The 26,713-nt window shown below is 47.5% G+C and overlaps 1 protein-coding gene across 2 annotated transcripts in view; it reads right to left on the bottom strand.

The window, feature by feature from the left end:
* The window catches only part of FGF12 (fibroblast growth factor 12), a 214,868-nt gene that overhangs the window by 120,519 nt on the left and 67,636 nt on the right, over positions 1–26,713 (bottom strand). The window contains exon 1 of one of the 2 annotated variants that reach the window (XM_081911367.1): positions 14,033–14,130. The exons of the other annotated variant lie outside the window; for it this stretch is intronic. Within the exon in view, the coding sequence (XP_081767493.1) occupies positions 14,033–14,120 (88 nt within the window). The 5' untranslated portion in view covers positions 14,121–14,130. Of the gene's footprint in view, positions 1–14,032; positions 14,131–26,713 lie in introns of those variants that run through there. 2 annotated transcript variants of the gene reach the window in all.

The raw sequence follows: 26,713 nt of genomic DNA, 5'->3' as shown, positions 1-26,713 counted from the left end.
TCCATGAAATGCTCTCTCAAACTCTGCCTCTCCCAAACACATCTGGCCCTGTGGGTGGCTGAGCAACAGGGCAGGGTTATTTCCCCACATCTCCAGGGCTGCCTGCCTCCCTTCCTCCCCTCCTCACAAGGAGAACCAGCAAGCAATTGCAGGCCTGGAGGAAATGAGCCATTTGAGGCAGGAAGCAGCAGTCTCTCCCTACAAGACCCAATCTCCTCGTTCCTGGCAGTTTCAGGGCAGAAGAGAAGCGCACCCTGCTTTTATTATTATTGAGCCTTACGCATCTCCCTCTCCTTTCCTCATGAGGGACGGTCTATTTATAGGAGGCTTCCGCCTGCAGATACAGTAAGGCTGACTGCTAGCAAAATACTGGCTGCTAAAACTATTTCAGGAGGCAGTGGGATCTCCCGCTACCCGTCAGAGCCAGCTCAGTTCCATGAGGTGCCCCTTTATGGCCCGAGAAGTCTGGAATTTCCCAACCTGCGTCTTGAACTCATGACCCAGGTCGCCATATTTTCTTCTGCCCCTGCTCTTGTGAAGCATCTGAAGCTTTTTCCGGTCACTTATTTCTACGCCGAGAAAAGCTTCACTTGGCAACATTTCTCCATGTTATGCTGCTGTTAAAGGCACAAGTACAGAGTTGGGGGGGAAAATGTGGCAATGCCCCCCCAGATGTTTCACTGGACAAATCATTGGAGCCTAGAGAACTGTCTTACACTCAGTACTGTCTACACTAAATGGCAGTTGCTCACCAGGGTCTCAGACAGGAGTCATCCACAGCCCTACCAGGGGTTCATAGAATTGCAGAGTTGGAAGGGACTTTGGGGGTCATCCAGTCTGACCCCCTGCAATGCAGGAATCTCAACTAAAGCATCCAAGACAGATGGCCATTCAGCCTCTGCTTAAAAACCTCTAAGAAGGACAGACCACCGCTTTGGCGAGGTCACTGTCAAACAGCCCTTATTGAAGTTCAGTGTATCTGAAGAAGTGTGCATGCACACGAAAGCTCATACCAAGAACTGACTTAGTTGGTCTTTAAGGTGCTACTGGGAGGAATTTTTTTTGTTTTAGCCCTTATTGAAGTTCCTCCTGATATTTATTCAGAATCTCCTTTCTTGTTACTTGAAGCCATTTGTTTGAGTCTTACCCTCCAAAGTGGGAGAAAACAAGCTTGTTCCCATTCAATAATAATAATAATAATAATAATAATAATAATAATAATAATAATAATTTATACCCCGCCCATCTGGCTGAGTTTCCCCAGCCACTCTGGGCGGCTTCCAATCGAGTGTTAAAAACAATACAGCATTAAATATTAAAAACTTCCCTTAACAGGGCTGCCTTCAGATGTCTTTTAAAAATAGGATAGCTGCTTATTTCCTTCACATCTGAAGGGAGGGTGTTCCACAGGGCGGGCGCCACCACCGAGAAGGCCCTCTGTCTGGTTCCCTGTAACCTCACTTCTCACAATGAGGGAACCGCCAGAAGGCCCTCGGAGCTGGATCTCAGTGTCCGGGCTGAACGATGGGGGTGGAGACGCTCCTTCAGATGTACTGAGCCAAGGCCATTTAGGGCTTTAAAAGTCAGCACCAACACTTTGAATTGTGCTTGGAAATGTACTGGGAGTCAATGCAGATCTCTCAGAACCGGTGTTATGTGGTCCCAGCGGCCACTCCCAGTCACAGCCCTTCAGATATTTGAAGACAGCTACCTTATCTTCCCTCAGTCTCCAGGCTAAACAAACCCAGCAACTTCAACTGTTCCTCATAAGGCTTGGTTTCCAGACCCTTGATCATCTTCTGCTCCCATTCTAGCTTGTCAATATCCTTCTTAAATTGTAGCACTCAGGACTGGACACAATACTCCAGGTGTGGTCTGACCAAGGCAGAATAGAATGGTTCTATGACTTCCCTTGATCTGGACACTAGACAGTATTGCTGTTGAGTGCCCGCTATTTGTTGTTTCCAGAAACAAAGGGAGACAAGCTTCTGCAGCTGGATATGTCTTATCCACACTTCCCCCTGGGAAAACCCGAAGTTTAGCATTGAATCAGAACAAACAACCATCAGGTTTTCAACGGATTGCCATTTGTCCCAATTTAAGAGTAGGCTTCTGGGGGAAGGCAAAACTGCTTGGACCCCATGCCTAGAAAGTACAGGAAAAGCAGGAAACCCCTCCTTTGTAGGCACAGGAGAAGCTGCAATGTGGCTGAGCCCTAACTTGCGTATCCACTTGTACGGTTCTTAAACCTACTTGTTTGTTGCTTTTATTGGGTGATTGTAAATTGCCTTGAGACTTAGGCAAAACACAATTCAAAAGCAAAAATTATTACGACCAGTACCATTATTATTATTATTATTATCATCATCATCATCATCATCATCATCATCATCATCATCATCAAAATGCTAGGATTTAATTGTAACCCTCCCTGGAACCTCAGGGTGAAAGGTGGTAAATAGAAATTGATGATAACGATAATCAACAATGATGTTGCTCTTGTTAAACAGTTGGGATTTGCTCTTGCAGATCACATGCAGACCTACCAGCAGATCCTGCTCTCCCTTCCATCCTAGGTAATCTGGCATCCTGTCATGCAAACAGCAGCTGTAAAATTGTAAATGGGAGCCCACGTGAAGCTCTCTTCCTCTCCCTAATGCAACAGAGAAATGCCTGAATAACTCTGCTTAGATTTAACCGTTCGCCAAAGAAACAAGGGTCCGAAAGCTCTCTGTACGTTGAACAGTGCTGTGGATGTGAGAGTTAAACCGTATGTGCGCAAGCCCTTCTTGGCATCCTGCACAAGTGTCAGGAGGAGATTGAAGCCCCAGAGGCTGGGCCTTGAGACGGGGAGGGGAGACGGGGTCAGGAGGCATGGCTGACACAGTTGGCTGAGGAGACGCCATCTGCAGCAGACAGGATGGATTAGCACACTGAAACCGAGCCCAAGGTGGGACCCCGCCAGCCCCAGCTGTCCTCTGCTACTACAGCACGCACGCAATCAAGGACAGACATGCAAAGCTAAAATCAAAACCAACCACCAACAGAACCAGAGAATTGTAGAGCTGGAAGAGATCCTCTAGTTTAACCAAAAGAGACCCTGGCAGATGGCCACCCAACCTCTGCTTAACCACCCCCCCCCCAGGCAGGAGAGCCCACTACCTTCCAAGGGAGTCCATTCCACTCTTGAATGCCTCTTATCCTCAGAAAGATCTTCCTAATGTTCAGTTGGAATCCCCTTTCCTGTCTTTTGAATCCAGTGGTTCAGATCCTGCCCTTTGGATCAGCAGAGAACAAGCTTGCTCCATCTCCCATGTGACAGCCCTCCAGATATTTCAAGGTGGCTATCCATTCTGAAGGAAATCAACCCTGAGTCCTCACTGGAAGGACAGATCGTGAAGCTGAGGCTCCAAGACTGTGGCCACCTCATGAGAAGAGGAGACTCCCTGGAAAAGACCCTGATGTTGGGAAAGATGGAGGGCACAAGGAGAAGGGGACGACAGAGGACGAGATGGTGGGACAGTGTTCTCGAAGCTACCAGCATGAGTTTGACCAAACTGCGGGAGGCAGTGGAAGACAGGAGTGCCTGGCGTGCTCTGGTCCAGGGGGTCACAAAGAATCGGACACGACTAAATGACTAAATAACAACAAATCATAACCTCTCCCCAATTCCCATCCGAATTGCAACGAGGTTCGGAAAGATGCAGGGGAAACTCCACCATCTTTGTATTGTCACAGCACAAAGTTTATTTACTTATTCACTCATTTATTTTGAAAGTATTTTTGCTACCTCCTTTGGCATTCTTGCTCCCAGGGCAGCTAACCAGGAAGAAAAGCAATAAAATAAGTAATCCCACAAGACAGCAGGAAATAGCAGGACAATAAAGCATAGTTTTTGAGTGGTCTAAAGCTAGATTAACCTAGATATTAAAAGGACCGGGGTTTTTTTTTTATTTGTTTAAAGACGTCTTCGCCTAGTACCATAAAGATCTAAGAGTTGGCATCAGGTGAGCTTCCATGTATGGGAAGGATATTCCAAAGTCTGGCAGAGCCGGACAGCTGGAACGGCTGATCTCCAGGTTGCTCCCTGCCAAAGCTCAGGAGGGATCATTTGCTTTTGTGAACCCAGCCAGGAACTTTGGATCCTGCAGAGAACAATTCGATGGTCAAATGTTCTAGGAAATGTGCCCAGTCCCAGATTCGAGTGGTGCTCTCCTCCAAGCCAGCAGCAGGATCCAGAAGGACCAGAGTGGTCAAACTGTGACCCCCCCAGGGCTTCGTGCACCCCCTGGACTGCTTACAGGTGAGCAGAGGAAGCCCAGGGGGAGAAAAGGAGGGAGAGAGAGAGAGAGAGAGAGAGAGAGAGAGAGAGAGAGAGAGCACAGAAACAGATGGAGCAATGGAATGAGGAGGTGGAGCCCTTCATTCAGACCTCTAGCAAGAGGAATCTGTGAGGAGAAGAGACAAGGGGGTGGCAGAGAGAAGGGGGTGGCAGGAGGGGAGCCAATAAAGGAGAGAGAGAGAGAAGGGGTAACTAAGAGAGAAAGATAAGGGGGTGAGAGAAAGGTGGGGGAGTGGCAAAAAGAGTGAGAGGGGCAAGACCAGGGTAGGCAAACTAAGGCCCAGGGCCCAATCACCTCCTCAATCCAGTCAGCAGATGGTCTGGGAATAGCATGTTTTTACATGAGTAGAATGTGTGCTTTTATTTAAAATGCATCTCTGGGTTATTTGTGAGGCATAGGAATTCGTTCATTGCTTTCCCCCCACCACAAATATATATATATATATATATATATATATATATATATATATATATATATATATATATATATATATATATTTGCTTTCGTAGATTTTCACGGGTACAGGAATGCAGGTTTTGGTGTCCTCGGGTGTCTTCCCGTGTAAAAGTTGGGGTGTCTAGGCGACGTTTCGACGAGGTCTCACTCGTCATCTTCAGGCTGGTGCTTTCGGCTTCTTGTTACTGGAACAGAGCAGGATCTCAGTGTTTGAGTTCCTATAAATACTGTTGAGGGGGTGTGGTGTATAGCCTCCAATGTTCTGGGCAGAGAGGAAGTTCCCAGGCTAGTGTGCCTTTTCTTCTTTTGTTCCTTAATTACTTGAGGGATATCTTGAGTGATTTCTTGAGTGATATCCTGAGTACCACTTAGGTGGGTCATTAGGTGTGGATTAGTTGCTAAAGTCTTTGTGTCTTGACCTCTTGAACTTTGTGAAGAGTTTTTCTGAGAAGATGGCTGTACTGCACTTAGTTGTGCTCTGGCTTGGCTTCGTGTATAGGGGCGAGCTGTGGTTTTGTGGCTTGTGTCAGCCAGATCTGTGTAGGGATTGCAGGGGGGTGCAGCATCCGGAGGTGCCACCATGGTTTGGCTACTGGATGGTGTCTGTAATTTATCTGTGGAGAGGGTCTGGGTTTGGGTCTGGTGTGGTTGATTGGTGATAGCGTTCTGTGTGCCTCTGGATCTGGTGTCAGTTTTTGTGGGGAGGGCTAATTTCCAGATGTCTGGCAAGCGGGATGTGTCGTCACGCTTGTTCATGTTGTGAGGGTGTTTCTCTATCTCGATGGCTTCCATGATTATTCTCTTGTGGTGATGTTCCATGTTAAAGAGCAATTTGGAATCTGCAAAATTAATTTCGTGTCCTGTTTCTTTCATGTGTTGGAAAAGAGAGGAAGTTTTTTCTTCTTTTTTGACGGCATTCTTGTGTTCTGCGATACGTGCATTTATTCGTCTGTTTGTTTGTCCAATGTACGTGGCTGGGCAGACTTTGCAGGGTATTTCATAGACCCCTTGGTTTTCCAACTGGATTTTATCCTTGGGGTTTCTGAGGATATTGGCTATTTTTTGGTTGGTGCAAAAGGCTGTTTTGATATTGTGTTTATGGAGGATTTTGCTAATTTTATCTGTAGTGCCCTTGATATAAGGAAGGAGGGCCATGCCATTGTTTTCTTCTGTGTCTTGGTTTTTGGGGGGTGTTTCTTTTTGGATTAGCTTCGTAACCCTGTTTTGCTGGTATCCATTGGCAATTAACACATTTGAGAGATTCTGTAACTCAGTTGTCAAGTGGTCTTTGTCAGCCAGGCGTTTGGTTCTGGAGATGAGAGTCTTGGCTACGGAGTTTATTTGTGCAGGGTGGTGGTGTGATTGTGCATGTAAGTAGCGGTTGGTGTGTGTTTTTTTCCGGTAGATAGTGTGTCCTAGGGAGCCATCAGGTTTTTTGTAGATTAGGACGTCAATATATAGTCTGGCCCACCACATGGTCTGAGGGATGGTGGACCGGCCCATGGTTGAAAAAGGTTGCTGACCCCTGGGCAAGACTAACACCCCTCAAGCATGGCCAGTGTTCCCTGCCCTCCATGTTCCCAGTCAAGGTCAGCTTAGAGCAGTGATGGCCAAACTTAGCCCTCCAGCTGTTTTGGAACTACAACTCCCATCATCCCTAGCTGACAGGACCAGTGGTCAGGGATGATGGGAATTGTAGTCCCAAAAACAGCTGGAGGGCCGAAGGTTGGCCATCACTGGCTTAGTGGAACTGCAAGTCTCCTGGGAAAAGCTAACCCTTCTCCTCTGCCCCCTGCTCCCAGCCATGAAGATTAAGGCCGGGTATACACCCCATTCGTGGATGGCGATGTGGGTTAAACCACAGAGCCTAGGACTTGCAGATCAGAAGGTCAGCGGTTCGAATCCCCGCGATGGGGTGAGCTCCCATTGCTCAGTCCCTGCTCCTGCCAACCTAGCAGTTCGAAAGCACGTCAAAGTGCAAGTAGATAAATAGGTACCACTCCGGCAGGAAGGTAAACAGTGTTTCTGTGTGCTGCTCTGGTTCACCAGAAGCGGCTTTGTCATGCTGGCCACATGACCTGGAAGCTGTACGCCGGCTCCCTCGGCCAGTAAAGTGAGATGAGCGCCGCAACCCCAGAGTCGTCTGCAACTGGACCTAATGGTCAGGGGTCCCTTTACCTTTACACACGCCATTTAAAGCACACACACACGCCACAAAGAATTCCGGAAAATACAGTTTACCCATCACAGAGCTACAATTCCCAGGATGCTTAACAAACTACAGTCCCCATGATTCTTTGAAGGGGGAGAAATCTGCTTTAAATGTATAATGTATACACAGTCTGAATCACTTCTATGGTCCCCCTGGTGAGCCAGCAAGAGATCAACGCAGACTGAGCCCGGCACCAAGCCTGCGTCAGCAATGGCACCTAATGATGCAGCTTCTGTCTCAACTCAGGGCACCTCAGCTCCTTAATGAGCCGCCAGCCCCCAGGCCAAGAGGGAACTCCCAGAGCGCCTCTCCAAGCAAACCTTCCTTCCTTCGGTGCAGGTTTCTTGCTGTGGAAAACCAAGGAGGAGTCTGCTTGTGACAGAGGAGGATTCATCCCTCCGGGGACAAAAACCCCTTTGCGAAAGAAAACAAGGCAGCTGTTGCCAAGCCAGTGACTCCTCCAAGCTACGGAGCTCCAAAAACACACACAAACCACCCCTTCCAAGCTGCTGTTAGGAGACTTGAACAGTGACTTTGTAAACTGTAAAGGGGATTCTTTTTACCCACTAACTCGGAGGAACCCATATGGAAATGGATCACTGCTGAAACAGCATCCTCTTCTCACAGGGACCAACCACAGCGCCCATTAAGGGAAGCCTGCAAGCAGGATTCGAACACAAGAGCAACTCTCTCCCCTCCTGTGGTTTCCAGAAACAGGCATTCAGAGGCAGAGCAGAGCCACTGTGGCCAGGTGTCACTTCTGGCCTTTACTCATGTGGACTGGTCCAATCCTGCAAACACTTGCTCTTTATGAAGCTGTCTTCTTTTCAGTCATACATGAGCATGGCAGAAGGTTAGCAAACAAACAAACAAACAACTATACTCCACACATCTGGCAAGGAAGGAAGGAAGGAAGGAAGGAAGGAAGGAAGGAAGGAAGGAAGGAAGGAAGGAAAGATTTTGCAATCAGGCTTTCACAGATACCCTTCAGATGTTTTAGACCACAAATACCATCAGCATCAATCAATACTCATCAATGACTGGAGCTGTAAAAGTTCAGAGAAGTGCCACCTTTACACAAAGATATTTATTCATGGAATGTGATCTGAAGCTAACAGCCATCTTTCCATGAATGCTGGAGCTCACTTGCAATTTACCTACAGATTAGTGCCTGTGAAGTCAGCAGCATATGGGTTACTCATACACACACGCTTATTGAAATAGATTCTGAGCTTCCTTTAAATATATAGAGGAGCCTCACTCTCAGCCTTAGGAGAAGGACTCCCAAGGAAGAGGGCAAACCACTGCCATCTGCCATTACAGAAATCTCCATTTCAGGAAAGGTGAGAAGCAAAAGGGAACTCTGCTGTCAGGGGACAATAAAAACTCAGTGCAATACCATAAAGGAAGGAAGGAAGGAAGGAAGGAAGGAAGGAAGGAAGGAAGGAAGGAAGGAAGGAAGGAAGGAAGGAAGGGGAGTTCACTTAGGAACCCCACAAAACAATGAAGGCATTCTGAAATGAAACCCCTGGGGAAAGTCATTATCCTTTAGTCTAACTGACCGTGTGGGTAGGTTGTGGAGTTATAAAACATAAAATAATATCAGAACTGGGAGGACATGGATTAAATCCACAGGCACCCCATCACATTTTTCAGGAAGCAGCATTAACTTTTAGGTGGATTCTGAAGGTAGTATAATTGGTCAAACCATCACCTTTGCTAAAATTCCACTTAATCAAGCATTCATTATCATAACAGAGAGATTTTGTTCCCATTGAGGGCCTCATGTGGTGGCCCCAAGATAGGACAAATGCCAGTTCTATCAGCCTTCCCCAGTCCTCCAGGTGTCTTGGACTACAACTCCCATCCACCCCTGGTGTGCTGGCTGTGGCTGATGGGAGATGTAGTCCAAAATATCTCAGGAACTCCAGTTGGGGAAGGCTGAATTATATCAGTTCCCGAATTGCCTGAACATTCTGGATTCCTCTAGCTCCCAGGAGCTGATAAACACAGCTGGGTCAAGGGGAAAGAGCTTTTTAAGCAACATAAGAGTAATTCTGTAGCTGCCACTCATGAGTCGGGGCAATCCTATAGGTTGCCACTTAGCTGTCGGTCCTATTGAAGTCAATGGGGATTGCTCCCAAACGTATCCATTCTGAAGGAAATCAGCCCTGAGTGCTCACTGGAAGGACAGATCCTGAAGCTGAGGCTCCCAAGACTTTAGCTACCTCCTGAGAAGAGAAGACTCCTTGGAAAAGACCCTGATGTTGGGAAAGATGGAGGGCCCAAGGAGAAGGGGATGACAGAGGACGAGATGGTGGGACAGTGTTCTCAAAGCTATGAACATGAGTTTGACCAAACTGCGGGAGGAAGTGGAAGACAGGAGTGCCTGGCGTGCTCTGGTCCAGGGGGTCACAAAGAGTCGGACATGACTATACGACTAAACAACAAACAACATAGGACAGCAGCCTTAATCTCTGAGCATGCCCGTCCTTCCCTTAATAAGTGGGAATGTCACCCAAGAGGTTGAATGCCCTGCCCAAATCACCACAGAAAAGCAGTCAGTGGTGAAGAGAAGCAACAGCTTCTGTAGGGAGTTCTGATGTGCACCAAAGCAGGGAAGAGTCTGTGCTGGACTCCTCCTCAAGAGACAGACATGCCCTCAATGAACAGAATACAAGGCAAAGATGAAAAAAAGCCCAACATTAGGAAGAGTCCCCACGAAATGGGCAGAGACAAATGAAGCTGCATTTTCTGCTGAAATAAATGAAACATTTGAGAGCTTTCCTGAAAATGAGCGCATTGTATATGAGCTCCTCTATGACCCAGATTGTTACAGAACCGCAGCAGCTTTTGGAAGCCATTTATTAAAAGCCTTCATATTTCACAGAGTGCAGTGCACAGCTGAGAGAGAACTCTGTGTAAACTGAAAGCTTGCATATTCCTATATTAACAACAGAAGTCCAACCTGCACGTTTACTTCAAAGTTAGTCCCATTGTGTTGCTTACGTTCACATTCGGATTGCTGTGCAACTAGTTCACTTCATATTATTATGCCTCTTTCTTTTTCTTTGCAAATAACATAGCAAATTCCTGCATTTCAGGGGGTTGGACTAGATGAGCCTTGGGTTCCCTTTCAACTCTACCATTCTAATTGTGTGGCTGAAGTAAAAACCTTGTTACATTTAGTTAGGCATCAATGAAACAATTAACAACAAAAGGAAACTAATAGCAAAAGTTTTAAATTTTCATTCTCTGCATGCAGATAAGATGACCAATAGCTTTCTGATTAGAAGCCAAATGTTTAGAAAGACTTCTGCATGCCAGAAAGACAGATAGGTTGCTAAGTATACCACCACCTTTCCCACTTCCTCCTCCTTCACAGACAAAACACCTAGTTTGGAAAAACAAGAAAATACATTTTAAAGTGCTCCACATTTATAAAAATAAATTGGTGCTGCTGCAAAAACAAACAAGGCAAAACAAAAACAAACCAAAAAAACCAATAGCAGCTAGAAGCGTAAATGGAACAATTATTTGGTCCATTTGGGCAAGTATAGACTTTCAACACCGGTCCAGAATGTCAGACGCATAGCCAGGCTGTTCTGATCTTTGCATAGGCGGGGGAGGGGGGTGATACCCTTCCACCATGCTCTGAGCTGGCAGGGGCTGATGGGAGTTGAAGTCCAACATATATGGAGACCCCCAGGATGCTGACTCCTCTTATATGAAGAGCTCAGGAGCTGCACCAGGCCATGGGCCCATCTAGTCCAGCATCCTGTTATCACAGTAGTCTACCAGATGCTTCTATGGGCAGCCAAAAAGCAGCACCAGAGGGCAACAGAAACTTTCCCTGCCTGTAATTCCTGAGCCTCAGACAACAAAGATGAATCAAGGAACACTCCCAGGCTGTGGACCTTCTGCTTCAGAGGAAGTGCAACCCTATCCAGAACAGGTAGCAGGCTTATATTCAGAACATGGGAAACTCTCATCCACAAAACCTCATTCTTGCAGGGATTCAAGCTCAGTTTTTTTTGCCCTCATCCAGACCAACATTGCAGTCAGGCACCAACCCAGGGCTAGCATAGCCAGAAGTTATGGAGAAAGAGAGTTGAGTGTCACCAGTGGGCCGATGACACTGGGCTGATACTGGGCTCCAAATTTCCTACTGACCACTTTCAACGGTTTCCACATAGATGGGAATAAAAGTATGCTCTGTGGCACTACACAGCACAAATGCCAGGGGGGGTAGGGGGCACCCCCTACTGCTACTCTCTGGACCCAACCCTCCAGTAGCCTTTCACAGATGAGTAAAGAAGTGCTGCTGGACTCCAGCTCCCAGCCACTGCAGCCAATGGTCAGAGATTATGGGAGTTGGTGTTGGACAGCATCTGGAAAGCTACAGATGTTCCCTCACCCTGATTTAGGAGTTTGAAGAGGGGACAGCAGCACTGCCCAGGTAAATGAGCTCCTTCAGAAGGTAGTGGGTGAGCTCTCCTCCCTTGGAGATTTTTAAGCTAAACTTGAACGGCCATCTGTCATGGATGCCTTAGCTGATATTCCTGCATTGCAGGGCGTTGGACTAGATGACTCTGGGGGTCCCTTCCAATTCTACGGTTCAGTGATTCTATGATTCTACAGTTTGATGCCTCTATGATTCTAGGCCCTAGTACATTATCAACCTAGTGGGGAAATGGATTAAATTGGGATGTGGGTTTTCTTAAGGAACTGTTTTATCTTTGAGGTATAAAAGCAGCAAAATATTTATGAAGTTATTGGGATGTTTTTTAGAAGATTAGCTTTTGCTGATATAAAGGAATGTGCAAGCTTTTGAATCACAGGTAACTATTCATTGGGCGGAAAGAGACAACATTTTGTTATTGATTAAAAGAGCTGTGCAACCTGAAAACATGCACACTATCAGGGGTCAGTCCAACAAGGGGGGAGAACATATTTTGTACCTCTCTGGGGCTATGGCCATATATCTTTCAAAATAAGGCCAGGGGCTCCTGCAGAGTCACTGAGGAAGTGGGAAAATTAAATGGGCACAATGTCTGGTAGGCATGATGGCCATTATTTTCCATCACTTGGGGCATTTGCTTGCAGGGAAAAACTATTGCTGAATAACGTTGGGTTGCCATCAGGCCCAACTCGTACATTATGTTTGGGCAAGTTCTTTTTTCAGATGCGGAAGTCACATTCACACATGCACAAATATATCACCTGCAGGGCAGGAACTCGTGGCTCTCACTTGCAGACAGAGCTGTGAGTGATGGAGTCCCAAAATGAACTCCACAGAACAGAGTGTGAGGTCCACGAGTCAGTATCCACATTACACTTCACTCCGTTTCCAGGTTTGCAGATGTGAAAGAATCCTCAAAGACATTAGCAGAATCCAGAATCCCCTTTTTATTTCACTTTTTTGTTTTTTGTTTTTGTTTGTTTTTGTTTGCTTGCTTTGCAACTTGTTTGAAAATATCAGGTCTCGGCCTTAAGGTGTGTGGGGAAATACAGAAGAGAGTGCCTCTGGGAGTATACAGAGTCCCTTTCTCTTAGCACCAAAAGACCCAGCTCTTCGCTTTCCTGTAACCCAGAGGTGACTAACATGGTTCCCTCTGAAGGATGCTGCACTACAATTCCCATCAGGCTCAGCTGGCATTGTCAGGGTGATGGGAGTTGGTTAACTCTGACTTAACTCTCTCCTTGCAGCTTTTCTTGGGAATTCACTGAATGATGGAATTTAAAGTTTGAGGTGACTTCCAAGAGTCATTTAATCCAATGCTCTGCAGTGCAGGAATCACAGCAAAAGTATCCCTGACAGATGGCAAGCCAACCTCAGTTTAAAAACCACCAAGGGAGGAGAGCTCACCACCTTTCCATGGAGTCTTTTCTGCTATTGAACAGCTTCCTACCCCCAGAAAGTTCTTCCTGATGTTGAGTCGGAATCGCCTTCCTTGTCATTTGAACCCATTGGTTCAGATCCACACCCTCTGGCGCAGAAGAAAGGAAACTTGCTCCCTCTGCCATGGGACAGCCCATCAGATATTTGAAGACAGTTGTCAAATATTGTTTTGCTTCTTTTATTTACTTGTTTTTTTAAAAAAACTGTAAAAACCCCCACCTGTTTCACTTTACTGTCCGCTACCCTGCGACCTTATGGTGAAGGCTTAGCGTAAGAAATCTTATCAAATAGACAAAAGCTACGTATCTGGATGGGGGGGGGGCAGGCTTCCAAAACCAGACAGCTGCAGTTCATGAAAGAGCCTGAATGATTGGGCACCCTGAACCCACCTCTGGGGCGGGGAGCCTTAGGAACATGTCAGAGTTGTGAATGAATTACTCCTATTAAGCAGGTGAGGATATGAGGCAGGAAAGCATCTTCTAATCAAGTTGCTTCTCCAGCCAGAGCTGGGACAGATCTTCTGCTGCTGCCACCGGTTCCGATTTGGGAGAAGGCAGTTTCCTATGATCCTATAAGAACCCCAGGCCATTGCGCTGCCCTTTCAGCACCTCGGAGAGCAAAGCACTACCCTTTCAGCACCATGGAGAGCGCACCTCGCACTGTCCTTTCGGCACCCCGAAGAGCCAGGCGCTGCCCTTTCAGCACCTTGGAGAGCGCCTAGCGCGCCGCGGACGTCCTGGAAGGAGCGACCTCCCGTCTCCCCAGCGGCCGAAGCTTCCCCTTTTGGCCGGTCAAGGTCGACCCCCGGCGGCGGCGGCGGCTGCTGGCTCCTCCGCTTCCCTTCCTCCGCGTGGGCGCACCGAAGCAGCAGCAGCAGCCCCGGAGGTCGCCCGGACGGCCGCTGAGCGCGCTCCGCCCGCCTGCCGCGCGCCTTTCCAGGGATCAAGTCCTATAAATATTCCTGGCTAAAGTGGTCGCCGTTCATCCGTCTCCTCCCGGTCCGGCGGCGCCTCTCCGCGTCCCACCCCCGCCCGGAGCACCAGGGGAAGCGACCAGGGGAGGGGAGGGGGCAGAGGAGGGGGGCAGGAGAGATGGGGAGGGCGCGATCCGGCAGCCCACCTGGACTACTGCTGGAACTCAGGCGCCTTCCACAGAGACACTGCAGCATATGCGAGCCTTTGGTCCAGAAGAGCCCCACAATCCTCATCGAGTTCCTCTTCGGGGCCGACCCCTCCCTCTGGAAGCCTGGAAAGTCGAGCCCCCCTCCCTCCCTCCCACCCCCCTCCCACCACCAGCAGCCACTCCCCCCGCTCCAGCAGCTACTGGCCGCCCCCCTCCTGGCAGGCAGCGGCGCGGCCCATCACCCGCCAGCCCAGAGGTCCGGGTGAGGGGCGCATGGAGGCGGCCGGGCGACGAAGGGAGCGGCAGCCGCCAGCCGGAGTCGCCCAGAGGTTGCGGCTCTGCTCCGGCGCGACTTGGTGGGACTTTGCAGGGCTGGCTGGAAAGGGAAAGTGGGGGGGGGGGGAGGGGGAGGACGTCAATGCCCGGAGGAGGCGCGCCGGGAGGCTTCGCCCTGCCCCCTGCTGGCCAGATGGGGAGACGCTCCTGCTGGAACCGAGGCACTGGCTGGACTGGGCGGGTGGCGAAGCGGGGCTGTCTATGCAAAGGAGGAAAGGACAGAAATAGATCCCCCCCACGCCCCAACAGACAAATCTCTCTTGGATCCCCGTCCTCCTCTGCACCTGCTTACCTTAACGGGGGGGGGGCGGGGGTACCGGAGCACCCATTCTCCCTCCTCCCTCCCCAGTCGAGGGAACTTGGGAAGCGATTGCCACTCACTCTTTACAGCCCCTCCTGGGTCCCAACAAGTCTACAGCAAAGCTATCCCGGCTCAAAAGACCGTTTTCTAAATAGATATGGTTTGATTTTATTCCATATGCACAAACTGACGCACAGTGTCATCGATATATGCAAACGTCTACCCCATTTTAAGACTATGGGGAACCTATATTCTCAATAAAGATGGAAATGACAGGTGGAGAATAATTTTCATACTATTTTGTATCAATCTTCATTATCTGTAAAGTGAATCCCTGTATGAGTTAATACTTTATTATCCCTTAGGAGCTGCCCTCTATCTTTGCACTTTCGTCCTTCCAGGCTGTGACGCTTTAGGGTTTAGATTTTTTTTGTTCTTTTTTCTTTTCGTGCTGTTTGCACTTTTGTTAATAAATCAATAAAGAAAATTAAAAGTTTTTTTTTAAGCCGGTGCAGTCTCAGTCTCCAGCCTTTGCAACATGAGTGAAAACCCCTCCCTGCGAGATTTCATTTTTCTTTAACAGGTTTATCACTCTTGAGAATTAATTTACCAAACCGTTTCTGAAATCAGGCCCGGTACCCTGAAAATCAAGAACACCTCAAACGGTGACACACCGAGAGTTCTTTCTTTAAAAGAAAAGAACAGCAGGTTCAGTCATGTGAAATGGAGGACAGGAGAGAGCGCCTTCTGAGCATGACAGTCTCAGGGTCGTGGGTTAGAGCTCCATGTCAGGCAAAAAGATTCCTGCATTGCAGAGGGCTGGACTAGATGGCTCTGGGGGTCCCTTCCAATTCTATGGTTCTGTGGGCAAAGTGCCAGTCTCTCACCAGTGACTACTCAGTCAATTCCTGCACACAGGGTTACCTGTGGTTGAGGCTTGGAGCTGAGGCTCCAGGACTTTGGCCACCTCATGAGAAGAGAAGACTCCCTGGAAAAGACCCTGATGTTGGGAAAGATGGAGGGCACAAGGAGAAGGGGACGACAGAGGAGGAGATGGTGGGACAGTATTCTCGAAGCTTCCAGCATGAGTTTGACCAAACTGCGGGAGGGAGTGAAGACAGGAGGGCCTGGCGTGCTCTGGTCCATGGAGTCATGAAGAGGCGGACACAACTAAACAACTAAACAACAACAACAACAATATAGCTCAGTATTGTCAACACTGGCTGGCAGCAGCTCTCTGGAGATGCCTGAAAGGATGGTCTACCGATGAGCTACAGCCCTCCCCCAAGATACGTTAAACTTTGAGCATAAGCCACTACTCAGTGCACCAGCCTTGTGTGTTCCCTCAATCTCCACCCCACCCCCAAATGCTTTTCTGCAAAGACATCTCCCCAGTTTGAATCAAGCACAGTCCAATTCTGTGGTGATTATATTTGCTTATAATTCCACCTTTTCCCCACATTAGGTAAGCAGGGTTGCTCCCTCAAATCAAAGCAGCACCAATAAAATGCAAATTAAAAAAAAGCCAGAATCATATACAATTGCTAAAAAGTAATCAAACTCTTTAACGGGATGAAAACAACGATCAGAATTAGTTGTGCAAAGTGCTTGTCACTGTCACCATCAACAGCACGTCCAAACTGCGCAAGTGTTTCCCAGAAGCGGCAAAGCTGCAAATATTGGGTTAATTTGCATTATTCCTGCCGCCTGTTGCAAGACTAATCTGCTTTTTGTGCGATGGATTCAACAGCTGGTCATGGGAGAGGGATAAGGAGCTTATGACCTGCACCAGAGCACCACCCCCACTCTTGCAGGGGGCCGGAAGCGCAGCCCTCACGGCCTTCCGAGAATTCAGCAGAGGCACTGGGCAGGACAAGAACAGAAGACCATGAGAAGCACCTGCTGGATCAGGGAGAAAGTTGCTCTTGTGTTCGAATCCTGCTTGCAGGTTTCCCATAATGGGCACCTGCTTGGCCACTGGGAGAAGATGACGCCGGACTAGATGGGCCATTGGCCTGATCCAGTAGCCTACTCTTACGTTTGTATGTTCTAACAGATTGTACAGTTGCACCAGTTTGAACCTTTTTGAAATTATCTTTTTATATCAAATTGTTTTTAATTCTCTGCATATATAGAATTTTGAAGCTGTTAAATAGATAATTTATTACGGTCGGAGACCCGCTTATAAAACACACTTGGGGTACAATCCCAGAAGGAAAACAAACATTTAAAACAATGTACAACCATAAATTTAAAATTTATAAATGTGATAAGCGTATAGATACTTAAAACTTTAAGATAAGCTACCGCAGAGAGTCCCCCATGGAACCAAGTTTGAGGATTTTCTTAACGAACTAGTTTGGGTCTGGGGATAGTCTACACCTACAGATCTGTTCACAGAATCTGGTGACCATCCGGGTTGTCTTCTGATCTTTGCCTCACAGGAAAAGGACAAATTTTTGCTTTTCCGGGAGGTCAGCGAGCCTCACCAGCAGGGGATCAATGGTCTCACTTCGTGCCTCTTCATAAAAGGGACATCTAAAGAACAAGTGCTCTGGGCTTTCTATCTCCCCCAATGAACAGGCACAAAGTCTCTGAGCGTATGGGACTTTTTAAAAGGATCCTTCCAGGACCGGCGAGGGCAGAGCTAAGCTTCTGGTGAGTGTAAAAGCCCTTCTTGCATTTTTGGATACGAGAAAGAAGAGATATGCTGCCGGTGCGGCTATATATCTCTTGATTCCTCCATTTTTTTGAAGCTGTTGTTGATTCTTGAACCTTTTGCTGCAACATCGCTTTGAGGTATTTGATGATAGGTGACTGATAAACAAAATCCAAATTAAAAGAATGCCTGGCGTGTGAATGAAACCAGACAGAACTGAACACCGGCCAATAAGAAAGGAGCAGGCAGTCGTGAAGAAGGTCTGTGTGACTGAAGGAGGAAGGGCTGTGATTAAACCAGAACTGGGATAGGAAGAGAAGGGAGAGAGACAAGCTGCCAGACATAGCCTCTTAGCCAAAGAAGCAACAGACCTTTAACGATGGTGTGCTCTTGGGTGGTGTGATGCAGGAACACACAGAATAGCAACACAGACTGTCTTGCTGGAGGGCAGGCAAGGGAAAGAAACAGGAGCAGGCCAAGCCCAGAGGTTTCACTGACCCACAGCTGGCCATTGGGATCATATGCAGTACATGTGAAAAGGATCTGGGGGTCTTGGTGAACCCCAAGCTTCACATGAGTCAGCAGTGTGGTGCAGCAGCAGAAAAAGCTAATGCGATTCTAGGCTGCATCCACAGAAGTCTAGCGTCCAGACCAAGGGAAGTAATAAAGCTACTCTATTCTGCCTTGGTCAGGCCACACCTGATTATTGTGTCCAGTTCTGGGCATCACAATTTAAGAAGGATGTTGAGAAGCTGGAAGGTGTGTAGAGGGGGGCGACCAAGATGATCAAGGGCCTGGAAACCAGGCCTTATGAGGAATGGTTGAAGGAGCTGGGTGTGTTGAGCCTGGAAAAGAGAAGACTGAGAGGAGATATGATGGCCACCTTCAAATATCTAAAGGGCTGCCCCATGGAAAAGGGAGAAAGTTTGTTTTCTCCTGCTCTGGAGGGTAGGACTCGAACCAGTGGCTTCAAGTTACAAGAAAGGAGATTATGTCTAAACTTCAGCAAGAACTTTCTGACATTCAGCTGTTCAGGATGATAGTCATTACTGCATCCTGTGTAGGGAGTTCCACATGCACTTCATGCTTCATTGTCTAGGTTAGTGGTTCCCAAACTAATTATGGCCACTGCCCCCCTGGTTCCGTAAAATCATTTGCAGTGCCCCCTACCCTATAAAACTGTTATTCAGAATAGCTGTTTACACCACCTACTAAGAAGGTTCATAACATGACAAAATTCAAAACAGTAACATTTAATTGTGCATTTATTCAAAATCCAATTTATAGCTATGGGTGCCCAAAAAAATGTAACTTTATAAGCACGAGTATGTTTCATTGGTGCACAGAAAAATAAATGCATGCTTGCTCTGAACTAATCTTGCAGCATATATATATAAAGAGAGAGAGAGAGAGAGCAAATAATATTGGATGAAAAATATTTTTATGCATCCTTCCTAATGAAAATGTAAGTGTGAAGGAAATTTGTAGCATACAATAATTAAACATACAAAACTACTCACCACACCTACGCAAACCTTCACCTTCACCTTCACCTACCACAGATGTATGGTAACTAATTCATAAGAAAATCAATAGCTGCTACCAATGGCTGGCTACTTTGTGACAACTCAGAACCGCAAATACAAATGTCATGACCAAGGCAATAGCTTTGAAAGCAGCAAGAGCAGAAAGTTTGAACAGGAAGCGATGAAGGCGTTTCACTCAAGCCTCTGAGTGGGTCAGTCATAAATCAGCGATCCGTGTGCTCAGAGGGACGCACCCCTGCCGCCGGCTTGCCTCTTAGTGCTCCCCTAAGTAATCCCACTGCTCCCTATAGGAACCACTGGTACACACACACACACACACACACACACACCAGTATTGTGAAATATGTTCTGCACCGCATGCCTCATTTAATACACCTCCATCAGGACCCTACTTCGCACAGAAGATGTGGACTGGGGCAGCCACTAACAGGAGTCCGTTTTCCAGACTGCCTGTTGCTAGTTTGAGCTGGCCTGCCCATGCTGCCTGTCCTCAGTTATTATCAGAAATGCTGCAAAGCTTCCGGAGTTTTCCATCTGCCAACCCACAGGGCCCAGGTGCTGCTCCCACCCCGAGGGAGCCAAGGGCACGATAATGATTGTTGCCTCAAACACTGGCAGCCTCTCCTCCTGCAGGTGAGAAAACGGCTCCAGTCCCAGAGATGAATCACTACGCTGACATTTCATAAAAGGCAGGGACCAAAAAGCACAGTCCGCAAGCTGGACTTGTGAGACACTCTGGCCTTGGTCAGGCCACATCTGGAACACTGTGTCCTGTTCTGGGCGCCACAATTTAAGAAGCATGTTGACAAGTTGGAACATGGGCAGAGGAGGGCAACCAGGATGATCAAGGGTCTGGAAACCAAGGGATGAGGGAGTTGGGTATCTTTAGTCTGGGAAAGAGGAGATAGAGGAGGTTGTTGTTGTTGTTTAGTCATTTAGTTGTGTCTGACTCTTCGTGACCCCCTGGACCAGAGCACGCCAGGCCCTCCTGTCTTCCACTGCCTCCCGCAGTTTGGTCAAACTCATGCTGGTATCTTCGAGAACACTGTCCCACCATCTCGTCCTCTGTCGTCCCCTTCTCCTTCTGCCCTCCGTCTTTCCCAACATCAGGGTCTTTTCCAGGCAGTCTTCTCTTCTCATGAGGTGGCCAAAGTATTGGAGCCTCAGCTTCAGGATCTGTCCTTCAGGCGAGCACTCAGGGCTGATTTCCTTCAGAATGGAGAATGGAGGTTGGATCTTTTTGCAGTCCATGGGTCTCTCAAGAGTCTCCTCCAGCACCATAATTCAAAAGCATCCATTCTTCGGCGATCAGCCTTCTTTATGGACCAGCTCTCACTTCCATACATCACTAGACAGAAGAGATATTATGTTCAAATATCTCAAGGGCTGTCACATGGAAGATGGAACCAGCTTATTTTCTCCTACTCCGGAGGGTAAGACCCAAACTGACAGATTCAAATTATAAGAAAGGAGATTCCAACTGAACATCAAGAAGAACTTTCTGAGCTATTTGTCAGTGGAATGGACTTCCTCGGGAGGTGGTGGACTCTCCTTCCTTGGAGGTTTTCAAGCAGAGGTTGGGTGGCCATCTGACATGGATGCTTCAGTTTCTCATTGCATTGCAGGGGGTTGAGCTAGATGACCCTTGAGATCCCTTCTAACTCTACAATTCTGTGACTTCCAGAGGTCAGTGGTATTACTTGGGGGTGCTAACAGACAAGGGGGAAGTCTTGAAGGTGTAAATGTCTACAGTGGTACCTCGGGTTAAGAACTTAATTCATTCCGGAGGTCCGTTCTTAACCTGAAACTGTTCTTAACCTGAAGCACCACTTTAGCTAATGGGGCCTCCTGCTGCCACCGATTTCTGTTCTCATCCTGAAGCAAAGTTCTTAACCCGAGGTACTATTTCTGGGTTAGCGGAGTCTGTAACCTGAAGCGTATGTAACCTGAGGCATATGTAACCCGAGGTACCACTGTATCAGAGTTTGAAAAGCCAATACGACTGGGTCAAGTGCATCCACTTGGTTGAATTAATTAAACTAAATAGTCTTATTGCAGGGGTTGGACTAGGCAGGGCCAGCAAACTTTTTCAGCAGGGGGCCGGTCCACGGTCCCTCAGACCTTGTGGAGGGCCAGACTATATTTTGGGGGGAAAATAAAATGAACAAATTCCTATGCCCCACAAATAACCCAGAGATGCATTTTAAATCAAAGCACATGTTCTACTCATGTAAAAACACACTGATTCCCGGACCGTCCGCAGACCAGATTGAGAAGGCAATTGGGCCGCATCCGGCCCCTGGGCCTTAGGTTGCCTACCCATGGCAGTTCTATAATTCTGTGAATTGGATTTTGGATAAATGAGCAATTAACTGTCCCTATTTTGAATCTTATTGTGTTATTATCTTCCTTAGCGGGCTGTGCAAACCACTATTTTGAACAATGCTTTTTATATGTTAGGGAGCACTGGGGGGAGGGTTTATGGAACCAAGGGGGAGTTGGCCCCCAAAAGTCTGGGAAACACTGGACTCAACATATTCCCTGGTCTGCAGGTATCCTTGCTCCTCCACTCCAGGTCTGGGGCTTTTGAAGCAGATACAGGGCTTAGGATGGAATCTCCATCTTTTGTAACATATATATATAGCAATGGTGTCTGGAAGGTATTTATTCATGAAAAATATTTAGCCCTACAAATAATTCCCCTTCCATGGGCTTCCACCTGCTGAAAACTCCCAGAGTAAGGATGATTCCTCAGCAGGTATCAAGAGTTTAAATATTTCACCCTCCCCACACCCAGGCAATCATGTCCCCCCCACACACACACACTTGGAACCGCATGATAATGTTGAGCTGGTCTTGCTAGCTACCTTAAAATCATTTCTAAAAATGGCTGTTGCCTCCCTGAAAAATCACTTTGACTCAGTTTGCCATTGGGTGCACTGTTGCGATGTCACGGGATGTCCACAAACATTCATCAGCTTTTGAGAAGGATGGTTTGGCTCTGTGATGGGACCTGGGCAAAGGAAGGCTCTGTGTTGCTGGCAGGAAGGGAAAGGGCTGGGAAAGAGGGCTGGATTCGGCTCAGATCTTGGCTGCAAGCCTAGCCTTTGCCATTTCCTCCATGCCAAAAATGTGCAAAAGTGCTCTGCAGAAGCGGTCAAGTCCCTGGCCTGGCAGTGAGTCCTTGCAGCAAGTGCAAAATCTAGGCTTCCCAATTTTAAACAAGCAATACCAACATCAGCAAACAGGAGCAAAAGCTGCTCACAACAAGAGCCTGCTGGATCAGGCCATCTGGTCCAGCATTCTGTTGTCACAGTAGCTGGGAAACCAACATCCTAACACAATAGCCCTCTCCACTCCTGCCTTTCCCAGCAATTGGCGTTCAGAAGCATTGCTGGCCTCTGACAGAGGAGGCAGGACACAACCATTGTGGTTGGTAGCCATTGATAGCCCCCACGTCCTCCATGAATTTGTCCAGTCCTCTTTTGAAGGACATAACACAGGTCTTGAAAGACCTGCATTGGCTCCCAGTATGTTTCTGAGTTCGAAGTGTTGCTGCTGACCTTTAAAGCCCTCATCGGCCTCGGCCCAGAAAGAGCGTCTCCACCCCCATCGTTCAGCCCGGATCCTGAGGTCCAGCACTGAAGGCCTTCTGGCTGTTCCCTCCCAACGAGAAGCAAAGTTACAGGGAACCAGTCAGAGGGCCTTCTCGGTGGTGGCACCCTCCCATCAGATGTCAAAGAAATAAACAACTATCTGACGTTTAGAAGACAGCCCTGTATAGGGAGATTTTTAATGACTGATGTTTTAATGTATTTTTAATCTTTTGTTGGAAGCCACCCAGAATAGCTGGGGAAACCCAGCCAGATGGGCGGGGTATAAATAATGAATTATTATTATAAATTATTATTAAAGCCATCACTGCCTCTGAAGGACTTTCTTTTGTCCTGGATCTTCCAGCATTCAGCTTCACTGGAAGTCCACATGTTCTGCTGCCACGAGAAGGGTAAAAACTTTGCTCTTTCCTGTTCTCCATGCCCTGCATAATCTTTTTATTCCCGGAGAGACGGAGGGGAGGTGGGTGGAGAGAAGAGTTGTAGGGAGCAGCTTGTCATGTTTCCCAGCTATTAAATTAAGTTGCCCTGGCACAGAACAGAGACAAGGTTATGTTTGGGCTGGATTATGGATTTTAAATAGATGCTGATGATTAAAATAAGAAGGGGAGGGAAACCAGCCTGAGCTTTTTGGAAACAAATTCGCGATTTATCATGGGAAGCTTTTGATGTGTCCTTTTTATAGCACCCGGTTTCCAGTTCCAGGCACCCTGCAAGGAAAGAGTGCAAAGGGCTGGGCAAGGAGGCTGTGCCGTTATCCTGCGAGACACGAGGGCCCTATCCTGCAGGTCAGCCAGCAAGAGGTTCTTTTTTTTAAATAACTTTTTTGTTCAAAATTAAAACAAAACATATTATCCAGAAACATATCATCCTTAGTTCCCCCCTATTTTTCCTCCCACCCCCCGACTTCCCTCAGTTCCAGTCTTTGATTTCTCTAAAAATGCTGTTTTCTGCATGTTACACAGTTGTATAGATCCTCAAACTATTTAGCTGATTATTATCAATAAAAAGTTTGTGAATGTTTATTCAAAACCTGCCAAGGAGTCCAGTTCACTTTGTTCCCATTCATCCTTAAAGTCACAGTTATCCTTGTCCCGTAGCTTGTATGTCAGTTTTGCCAGTTCTGCATAGTCCACCAATTTTTCTTGCCATGATTCTTTAGTTGGAGTTTCTTCAGTCTTCCATCCTTGTGCTACCAGAACTCTCGCGGCCGTTGTCGCATACATGAAGATGTTTTTCAGCTTTTTTGGCAGATCTTTCCCTACAATCCCTAATAAAAATGCTTCAGGTTTTTTAACAAATGTTAAATGGAACATTTTCTTCAATTCGTTGTATATCATTTCCCAAAAATATTTAATTACCTTACAATCCCACCACATGTGATAAAATGTCCCCTCCTTTTCCTTACACTTCCAACATATATCTGAACTAGTTTCGTACATTTTCCCTTACTGCACTGGTGTCGTGTACCATCTGTACACCATCTTCATGTAATTCTCCTTCAATAGGGAACAATAGCCAGCAAGAGGTTCTGTTATTGTGTCACTGAATATATAATCTCTTTATTGGGAGGGAGAGGAAGATATACATGGCTCTGAGATGCCTGCTTAGTCAAGTGCATATGGATTGACACAGGAAGGCAGTTGTACCCAAGAGGCCATCTATTCCCCAGATTCCCCAGGGGTCATCTCTGCAATCCAGGCATCTCAACTAAAGTGTCCATGACAGGTGGCCACCCAAGCTCTGCTTCGAAACCTCCAAGGAAGGAGACTCCACCACCTGCTGACAAAGTTGAAAGCTTTCACTGTCGAACAGCTCTTGTTCAGTTGGAATCTCCCTTCTTGTAACTTGAAGCCATGGGTTCGAGTCCTACCTTCTGGAACAGCAGAAAACTAGCTTGCTCCATCTTTCATGTAACAGCCTGGTTCCCTGTAACTTGGCTTCTCGCAGTGAGGGAACCGCCAGAAGGTTCAGAGCTGGACTTGTTTTTGAGAAACTCATACTGGGGTCTTTAGTAATCACAGCATCCTTTCCTAAGTTTTCGCAGACTGCTGAGTTATCTGTTCTGGGACCTTTCCTGGTATTGACATCAAGCTCACCAGCCAGTAGTCACCTTCCATTGTGAAAGGATTAATTCTTAATTGCTGGCATAGGCAGGCATTTAAAAGTTTGGCACAGAAGGTTCCCACTGAATCTCCCGTGTCAGAGAGTTCCACAGGACCAGGATGATGACACTAAAGACTCAGTTTCTCACCGTTGTCAAATAACCAACGATGCTCTTGCAGATGTTGACTAAGCTGGTATCATCGCGTCTGAGCCTCATGGGTCAAGTATGGTTTCCCTTTCCAGACAACTCTCTCAGATCCTTCATAAATCTAACTTCTAGGCCTGTTTCCACACTCATTCCTGGCATGCACTGCAACCTCTTTCCCAGTCCTACTCACGAGGAGGACCAGTTCCTTCCAGGCCTGGTGCACAGTCCCAGCACAAAGCAGAGGGCAGGAGAGGGCGCAGAGCCAAGTCGCTGTCTCTGCCTCTCCTTAACTCCCTAAAGTGGATTGAGGGAAGGAAGACATCTGTAGCCTTGATCGCATAAGAGGTTTATCCCCAGACGTATAAAAGGCTCCCAGCAAAGATGATCGCTTATCAAGAGGGACTCAGCCTTGGCATTTTGAGAGCCCTGGAGATCCAGCCGCATGCGCTGCAATTGTTGCACAGGCACAAATCCATGTGGCTTGCAAGACACTAAAAAACAAACAGGTTTCTGAGCCTACGGAAATGACATATTTTGCCTGTGAATCTCAAGTTCAACAAATGCTAGAACTACTCTCTTTTCAAAACAAAAGCTGTTTTATTTTGATTCATCCAAGGAGAGGCAACTGCTCTCCTTTGCCACCTCTGGAGAAGCCCACGCTCCAGTCTGAAATTCTGGAGAGCCTCTTGTCTTGTCTTGCTTAGGACCACGCAGGGAGTTCAGAGCTGAGCTAGTGCTCAAGCACCAAAGCAGGCATTCTCAATGGTGCGCATCTTGCATTTTTTGAAACACAAATTCAAATGAGCATATATCTAAGCAAGGAGAGGTAGTGGAGGCAGTGTGGTAAAGTGGTTAGGGTGTTACAGGCTTAGAGTGTCTGGAGATCTTGACTGAGACGTGAAATGAAGTGGCCTAGAGCAGGGTTCAGCAACCTTTTTCAGCCGTGGGCCGGTCCGCTGTCCCTCAGACCTTTGGGGGGGGGGCTGGACTATATTTTTTTTGGGGGGGGAATGAACGAATTCCTATGCCCCCAAATAACCCAGAGATGCATTTTAAATAAAAGCACACATTCTACTCATGTAAAAACACCAGGCTGGCGCCACAAATAACCCATTTTTAATAAAAGCACACATTCTACTCATGTAAAAATACGCTGACTCCCGGACCGTCCTCAGGCCGGATTGAGAAGGCGATTGGGCCAGATCCGGCCCCCGGGCCTTAGGTTGCCTACCCCTGACCCAGACTCTCTCTCTCCCATAGGCGCCGACTCCATGGGGCCTGAGGGGGCCCGAGCCCCCTCAAAAATTCGTTTGGGGGGCTCTGCCCCCCCAATAATTTAAGAAAATTATTACCATATTTTTCCCTCTATAACACGCGTGTTATAGAGTGTGTTATAGAGCGAATGTGTGGTCCCTGGAGCCGAAAAATCAGCCAAAAATCAAACCGCGCGTCGGAGAAGGGAAACCTGAAAAGAGGAAGCGGCTGCTTTCCTGCATTCTGCTTCAGGGTCTTACTGCCCACCCTCCTCTGTTTCCTTGCTGTGTTTGCTCCAACGGAACAAAGAGCAGGGAAAGCCCCTCCCCTCCAGGCAAGGAGAGGGGAAAGCACCCAGTGCTGCTGAAAACATGCAGGAGGGAGAGAGAGAGAGAGAGAGAGAGAGAGAGAGAGAGAGCTTGTGCGAGCTGGCTGGCTTGGGTGGGTAGGTGAGGGAAAACTTTTGCCTTCCTTTCCTCCCTGCCGTTATACCCCTCCCCTGCATTCTTAGCCAGCTGCTTCTCTGCACACCCCTCTCGTGCTCCTTGTCCGTTCTGTGTTTTTCCTTCCCTCCCCACTTAAAATGTGGTTTAAAAGCATGGATCCACATGGATCCTCAGGATCTTTGCATTGGGTCACCCCAAATTCACCATCAGATCACATAGCATGTCCATGGCTACAGCCTGCCCCCCAAAAATCACACACCCACTGTT

Source organism: Podarcis melisellensis (genome assembly GCF_964234715.1).
Source record: "Podarcis melisellensis genome assembly, chromosome: 5".
Lineage (NCBI taxonomy): Eukaryota > Metazoa > Chordata > Lepidosauria > Squamata > Lacertidae > Podarcis > Podarcis melisellensis.
The sequence above is the reverse complement of the archived record's forward strand: the minus strand, read 5'-3'. Positions and strand labels throughout refer to the sequence as shown.